Source organism: Phaethon lepturus, unplaced genomic scaffold (genome assembly GCF_000687285.1).
Source record: "Phaethon lepturus isolate BGI_N335 unplaced genomic scaffold, ASM68728v1 scaffold36927, whole genome shotgun sequence".
Classification (NCBI taxonomy): domain Eukaryota; kingdom Metazoa; phylum Chordata; class Aves; order Phaethontiformes; family Phaethontidae; genus Phaethon; species Phaethon lepturus.
In genome coordinates, this window is record NW_010554705.1 from 2,556 (window position 1) to 10,228 (window position 7,673).

At 44.2% G+C, this 7,673-nt stretch overlaps 1 protein-coding gene across 1 annotated transcript; it reads left to right on the forward strand.

The window, feature by feature from the left end:
• Positions 1-3,188: 3,188 nt before the first annotated feature.
• On the forward strand, positions 3,189-7,084 carry LOC104624545 (zinc transporter ZIP13-like; the record flags this gene model as incomplete). The annotated part of the gene is made up of 4 exons (XM_010291942.1): positions 3,189-3,489; positions 3,781-3,894; positions 5,540-5,661; positions 6,932-7,084. Coding segments are annotated over exons 1-4 (657 nt in total), but the record flags the coding sequence as incomplete, so codon positions are not given.
• Between the last annotated feature and the right edge of the window lie 589 nt (positions 7,085-7,673).

Genomic DNA, 7,673 nt, shown 5'->3' on the forward strand with positions numbered 1-7,673 from the left:
CTGTGTGTTTTTGTTGCCTCTTCGTAGGCATGTGGTGGTTGTATAAATCCTGATTTTTTGCTCTGCTCCTCACAGTAAGCTGTTCTCAGTCATTTTCTAGGTCCAATCCTGTCATAAAGGAAGAGGACATCCGTCAGGCCCACTCTGGGGTTGGAAGGGGTGCCAATCTTTTTTAAAGCAGGTTGTTATGCAGCTGGTAGTAAGCAGAGAGAAAGTCTGTGGCTGGTGTAATCTGCCTGAAGAGTCCCGTCACCTCCCTGTGCAGATGCCTCTGTGGCTGATGGCTTCAGCCTGTATGGGTACTCAGGACAGAAGAAACTCTGTTCAGTTAGGGGACAGCTAACGTTTTAAGAGCTTCCTTTATTTTTGTGGTGTTTTTTTTTGTTTGTTTGGTTTTTTTCCTAGGAGGAATTTGGGGGATTCTGTGGCAATAGTTTTACCATAGCTGTGCGTGTAGGGTCCTGCCAGTAGAACAAGGATCTTACCAGCTTACATTGAACTACAGGTATAGGGCTAGAGGGACTTCAAGAAGGGATCTAATCTTTGCAATGAAAGAGCATCTGCATCAGGTGTTTATTCTTTTTCTCAAAAGAAAAAAAAAAAAACAGCGCTGAAGAGTCTGCATCATAGATAACCTGTTTCAGTATGTCACCACTTTGGCGCTATGTAAATTTGTTTCTTCATATCCAGGCTGAATCTTGTTTACCATTTGAGCTGATGCTACAATGTGGAAGAAGAGTGGAGCACTTTCCCCCTTTCTTGTGACTTTTATTTTATGCAGACTGTTCTGTTCCCTTCAGTGTTATCTTTTTAAGACTAAACACACCCAGGTTCTTCAGTTGTTTTTTCCAGGTCATGCTTTCTATACTCTTAATTCTTCTTTCCACTGGAATGTCTCTCATTTTTGCATCTGTTTTTTAAAGAGTATGTGAGGCTGGGTGCCGTTTGTTGGCTAAAGCCTCACGTGTGTGGAGTGGAATGGAGTCACTGCTTCTGCGTCACACCTACAGTGTAGCTACTAATATGTCCCAGAATGTCATATTTGTAGCAACATAAGCCTGCTGGCTTGGAATTAATTTCTGAATCAATGTAATGCATGTGTGCTTTTGTTTTTTCTGGCACATCAGAGTTACTGTTTTGTCACGTCCATTTGATTCCCCCGCCGCCTTAGGACACTGTTTTGTACTGATCTTTACTGAGGCTGATTTGATAGTATGGTATAGGTAGGTCTAGGGTTCCTGCAGATAGATCAAAACACTGCAAATAAGATGCCACAAAATCCTGAGCTGGTTTGAACTTGCTATGTTGCGAGATTTTTTTTTTTACCCTTGTCCCAAAAAAAAAAAAAAAAAAAAAAAGTATTGTATGGGTCAGTAGAGTTTACACTTGATCAGACATTATCTTGCCACAAAATGTTTTAGTGGTTCTTGCACAGTTAGCCAAGCCAGTATCTTCATTGGTTCCTTCTTGCATCATCCCTGCACCCGATGTCCATGGTCACTGTGCTTGGAGCTCAGTGTCTTCCTTCATGGGAGCCCTGAGACCCTGTCCTTTAATCTTCTTTTTGATTGCTCACTGCAGCTGGGCCTTTCTTCTGTAGTGATTTAGTTCAAGGACTGAAATTGGAAAAGGGCCAAGCCTTTAAAAAAAACATAGTTTTTCCTGCTAGTTTGTTCTGATCCCACTCACTCATGGAGTCAGGTGTGAGTATGGGGAGGGGATGCTTCATGAGGGAGGGGGGATAAGGGCAACACAGCCCTTTTCAGCTGCAGTGAGCTCTTAGATTGGTTCCAACACCCTGAATTTTGTCTTGATAATATTAGGCCCCTTTCTATCTGGCTGTTACTTAATGCTTTGCTATCTTTATCACTTTCTTATCTTATAGGTAACTACAAACTGATCATTTAACTTGATCAAGAATCTTTCAGAGGATTGAAGTTACTGGTCTGTAACTTCTTAAGTCTTCTCCCACCTTTTTTTTTCTTTTTATAAAGGTAGGTGAGGCATGATGCTTCTCCAGCCTTCTGTGGCCTTCCCATATTCCTGTAAACTTTCAAAGATGGTCACTAATGCTTCAGGGATCACTGGTTTCTTACATGCTTTCAGGTGAATGCCATTATTCCTTCTCAATCTACAGCTGGTTTGTGAACATTTGTTAAGCCATTCTTTTCTAACCTGCTCTTTTCTCCCATTTCCAAATTAATTTTGCTTGTTACATTTCACTTTTTCTTCTGGAGACTGAAGGAGTATTTGTACTTCAGCTTTTGCATCGTTTGCTTTCCTTTCCTGTTTGCCAATGCGAGTGTAATTATCTTTATTTTTCTAATATGCCACCTTCTCTCCAGTTTTCTTGTGATTGAAGAGTTCTTAGTAACAGCCGTGCTGATTTTAACTAAGAAACCATCTAACCCAGTATCCTTCTAGGAAAAAGTAAAAATAGGACAAGTGTATATGATATTTTCTAACTACTTTTCCAGCCTCCATCTCCTTTCAGATAAGGGGATTTGCTGAGTCTAATGTGAGCTGTCTAACCATGAACAATCAATATATTTGTCTTTCTAGTACTTGTCCTGTCTTTGTTGAATCCATGTAAAATTTTTTATTATTTTTGGAGAAGTACTCCCACGCAAGTTACCTGCTGGTGAAAGGTCTCATTTGTTTGCTTTGTTTTGAAGCTGACCCTCACTGGCTTCATGTGGTGGCTATTAGCACTTACCTGTGAAGAGATGGTGAATAATCTACCCCTGTTCACCATCTTTACATCACTCATGATTTTATGGACCTCCGTTATGTTGCCTGTCTTGTATCCTAATTTGTTACATGGATGCTGTTCCACAGCAAAGAAAAGACTTACCTGGACAGCATCTCTCGTCAATACCTTTCTGTGAAGCCTTGGGGCATTGAAAGGCAAGGACAAGGGTACTTGGAGTCCTTGTCCAGTCCACCTGAGGGGAGATGCTGAAAGCCAGACTCCTTCACAAGATGTCTCATGTGCAGTTTCATACACCTGATGATAAACAGCCTCTCTGTCCTTTAGTGCTGTATTGAAACCAGGAAAAGTTTCAGATGTTCCTTATGGGGACACATACCTGTGCTAAGATACTGAGGGAGGACCGAGGCCTTTCCTCTGGGATGGTGGGAGGGAGTCTTGGGCATCCTCTCAGAGCTGCTCTCCCCTGCTTTTTTCAGAGATTGGCCAGCCTGGCTGAGAACACTTAGCGATGACAAAACAAAAGCTTCTGCTTGATGGGACACTGTCCTTGTTTCTGATTGTGGCCTGTGAAGCTCAGCAGCTCCCGAGGAGTCATGCTGCTGCTAGTTCTGGTCCTCTGTGCGAGAAGGAGGCAGAGTCCTGGGGAAACCTTTTCAGCAGTGAGCGGCTGGATGCCTGGATCTGTTCCCTCATCGGTTCATTCATGGTGGGGCTGAGTGGGGTCTTCCCCTTGCTGGTGATCCCACTTGAGACGGGAGCTGCTCTGCGGTCAGAAGGTAAGATAGGGAGTCCTCAGACAAGTGCAAGCCCTGGATGGAGCTTGTACAAAGAGTATTGTTTGTTTTGCACCCTCCTGGGTCCGGGACCCTCCCACACTGCTATCCCAGCCAAGTGGTGCAAGGGCTTTTTCTTGCACTGCAGCTATTTGTTTTGTGCTCTCTCCTTTGAAAGCTTGCTTTGCAGATGCTTCCAATTTAGGTCTCTTTGTGCAAAATCTCAGCTGGAGATGTTTTGGCTCCCAGCTGACTTGTGATCAGATTTTGTTTCTTTTTTTTTTTTTTTTTCAGCTGGATCACACCGTTTGAAGCAGTTGTTGAGTTTTGCAATTGGTGGACTACTGGGGAATGTGTTTCTGCACCTGCTGCCCGAAGCCTGGGCCTACACATGCAGTGCAACAACAGGTATGAAAGCTTTATGTGCCTAGAAGTAGTCCTTGCTATGCCTACTGCTACATTTTTTGAGTACGTTCCAGCCAGGCTGAGTCAGCCCAAAAACTGGTCTAGGCTGGTATTCTCTTCCAAACAATGTGTAAAAGCAAATGCCTAGGGAAGTATATAGGAATAATAAAAACACATGTAATACTTCATCTTTGCACTCTACAGTCCTCCAAAGATTTTGAGATTGGAGGCTTCCTGAGTTGGCCAAATTTTCTTTATGTTTAGTAACTTGCAATGGATTTCCTATCTATCAGCTTTTCCTATCTTGCCTTGGACTCCTGTAAATCTCTGTTCATTTTCCTTTGTCCTTTCTGTAAGGAAAGGGAATGCTTCTTTAACCTGATGGGGTGTTATGAATGTGTGTGTGGTCTGGTACATGAACATGTGCACCATCTCAGGTGGATATTCTGCCACATCAGATGCATCTTGTCTATAAATCTGACCCTATAAGAGTGTTATTCCTAGAGCTTCATTCCTGGGAGTAGCTGGGGCCCCTCTGCTGGCTACTTTGATCTGTGGGAGCCCAAATATGTTGCCTTCTTGATCTTTGCTCAAGGAGAAGTCATGGAAAATCATCCATAGAGCCACAACTAAGATGGGGCAGGGGGAGAAAAAGGAAATGCAGGTGACAGGAAACCTGTGTTCGCCAGTGAACTAAATACTGTTTGGGTTGGGATAGAGCTTGTGCTATCGGTGTATCTCCTTCACCCCTCTGATAGCCAGGGTTGTTGAAACCTGTAGTGGTTGTATCTCTCTGCTTTAGCAAACCGATAGCATAGAAGGTAAGTGCTGCTGCATCCCAACTGTTGAGAAACCAAGAAACCATTTCCCCACTGCAAATGTGAGACGGGGGAAAAGGGTGTCCTAAGTTTTGAAAGCCCTGGGATTTCAAATCCACGGGGCCTTTGGTCCTCTTCTCCCTCATGGCTCTGGCACTGCCAGCAGAACCTGTTGTCCCTTTTTTCCCCTTTCTACAGTGGTTCACAGATGACTCTGTCTTCCTACTCTAGCTTGTTTGCTTCTGCCAGACTGTCCTGAAGCATAAAGGTTTCCTTGACCCATGTAAGACCCATTGCAGAGTCATTCTGTTCTTCCACTGCGATGCAATCACCATTCCTGCAGCCAGGCTGAACGGAGGATTATCTCACAAGCTTGTCTGTAATTGAAAAGAAAGTTTATAGCTTTGGGCTTAATAACTTGCCCAGGTGTGGCAGAAAGGGGAAGGTGAGTCTGCAGCTTCACGAATGGCAGATTTCATGTCAGGGCTTGCTGCTCAGTAGATGCAGCTGCAGGATTTTTTATAATCTTCACTTGCCTATGGAGCTCAGGGAAATTCCCTGTGTTGTCAGGAAATATTCTGGATTGCACTATTGAAGGAAAAGGGGTGGAGGCTCTCAGTCTGAGTATCCTGAGATGAGGATATCTCAGATCAGGAATGAGCAAGTTAAACTAATTTGCTGTGAGATGTTTGCTCTTTATTCATCGCAAGAGGTGTTTTCGTTGCTGTTTCTTGTTTTGGAACTGCTGGTTAAACTGTCTGGGGTGGGTTCACTTGTGGGAAATACAGTTTACTTGATAATGACATGAAGATTTCTCTCTTGTCCCTCAGGAGAAGGGCAGAGCTTTCAGCAGCAGAAGCTTCTGGGTCTGTGGGTGATCACTGGTTTCCTGACCTTTCTGGTACTAGAGAAGATCTTCCTAGAGAAAGAAGAGGAGGAGTGCCCTGGTGTGGTAAGTTAGCAGCCAGAGGGGAGGGAGTGCTGTTATGTTTGGAGCACTGTTACTAAACACCTCATCTGCCCTATCTGACAGGCTCAGCAAATGATCCTGGAGCTGTGAGTAGCTTGTCAATGCCCCTTGGGAGCTTTTTGCCACTTCTTTGACACTGGGCTCTAGAAAAAGGTGTTTCATCTCCAGGCTTTGGTTTTGTGGTTTTAGCTGAGATTTCTCACCTTTGGGCTGGTTTTGTTCTTGATGTGGTATATGTAAAAGAGAGCTCCCCTTTTATGGGCAGTGGGAGCTGGAGCACTCTGCAGATGACACTTTTGCTCAAGTAAGCTTTGAGGGATGACAGCTTGCTGATGCATGTTCCACTGAGCCATGGTGACTCACTCCCCTTCTGGGTCCTCAGTCAGGACAAAGACCAGCCCATTCTTCTTGGGTATGGCCGGGACCAGCCGTTTGTTTGGGTAACTTTGTGTGGTAGCAGGGGTTTTTGGTTGGCCAAGATAATACTAAGTAATCGTTCAGAGGAGAGTCAGCCAGCTGCAAAGGGGCAACGTAGGCAGAGATACCAGGAGGTAGTTCTAAGACAGAGGAGAGCAGCTTAGTCCTCAGACATCTGCACAACTTCTAGCAGCAACTCCTATACACTGTTCAGTCCTGTGCCATGACTTTTGAGAGGTGAAACTGCAGGTCAGGCAGTGTGTAAGAGTGATTAGGTGTTACTTTGACTCAACGGGAGACTTTAAAGTCTGAAAGGAACTTAATCTTCTCATTTACAGAGAGACTGAGGTCTGAGATGAACATTTTGTTGTTCGGAAGCTGACAGTCCCAGCTATAGAATAATTTTCTAGACTTAGTTATTCTGATGCACTGAGGAGAGCAAGACTCTCTTTCCCCCATCCCCTGCCCAGATGGAGTTGTATTTCTCTGGGCAGCAGCTACCAGCAAGAGTGGCAGGCTCAGTCCCTCGTCTTTCCAGTGGAACCTGGCTCATGCCAACGGGGCATGACTCCAGTTCTTCCTCTCTCTTTCTGCTTTCCTTCTCTTGGTGACTGGGGAGGTCTTTGTTCTTGTTGTCTCAGAGTGCAGATGTCACAATGCTCTCTGAAACCCATCTCATTTCTGGCAGTTGTCATTATTACACTGGGGTACCAGAGCTGCTGATTTGCATTGTAAGTACAAAAGGATTAACGATGAAGATTTGATTTCTGACCCTGATTCATGCTCATTCATCACTGACAAAAAGGCAGTGACAAGTTGTTTTCCCCTAATTTAGGGCTGTGATTCCAAACCACCAGCTGGAAAGATTCCCAATGGAAGTGGCTACCCCCTGCCAAAGGTGGCAGGCCAATCCCAAAGAGCAGGAACAGATTCAACTCAGTGTAATGGCTCCTCTCTCCAGTCTTGTCCAACAGACAAAAGAATCAAGGTAAGAGACCCACAAACTGACCTTTCTGTCTTATGTTTTCGGGGCACGTATTTTAAAAGTCAGTCAGGAGGATTTGTCAGTGGAAAGAACTGTGCCCGAGTGGGAAACTCAGTGTTTGAGTGAGGTGTGCTTAATTTTGCTCTGTCAAAGTGTTTGCCCAGGTCACAGCAGAGAAGAAATAGCAGACTTGGAGAAAATCTGCACTGCAGCTTATGCGTAAGAGGCAAAGTCACTATTATGAAGGCATAAGTCTGATGATGTGTGTTTTGGCTGAATCCTGAGACCAAAGTACAGTACTTTCACATTTTGTTACTCTATATCTTATAGTCATTATATCTTTATTTCCTTAAATTTTTGTGCCATGATTTCTCTGTTCTCTGGTACCTGCATTGTACCCATTGTGAGCTGCACGTTTCCTTTGAAGGCACCTTTTGGAAGCATTTTGACAGTTGAAGCTATCCACTGTAAAACTTAGAAAGTTCCGTTTCTCAGATTAGCAGTTTATCTGCTGCCAAAAAGGGCTTCTTGTCCAATTCTGCCTCCAAACTTGTTTTTCCCATCACCTCCTTTGCACTGGACCTCATCTGAC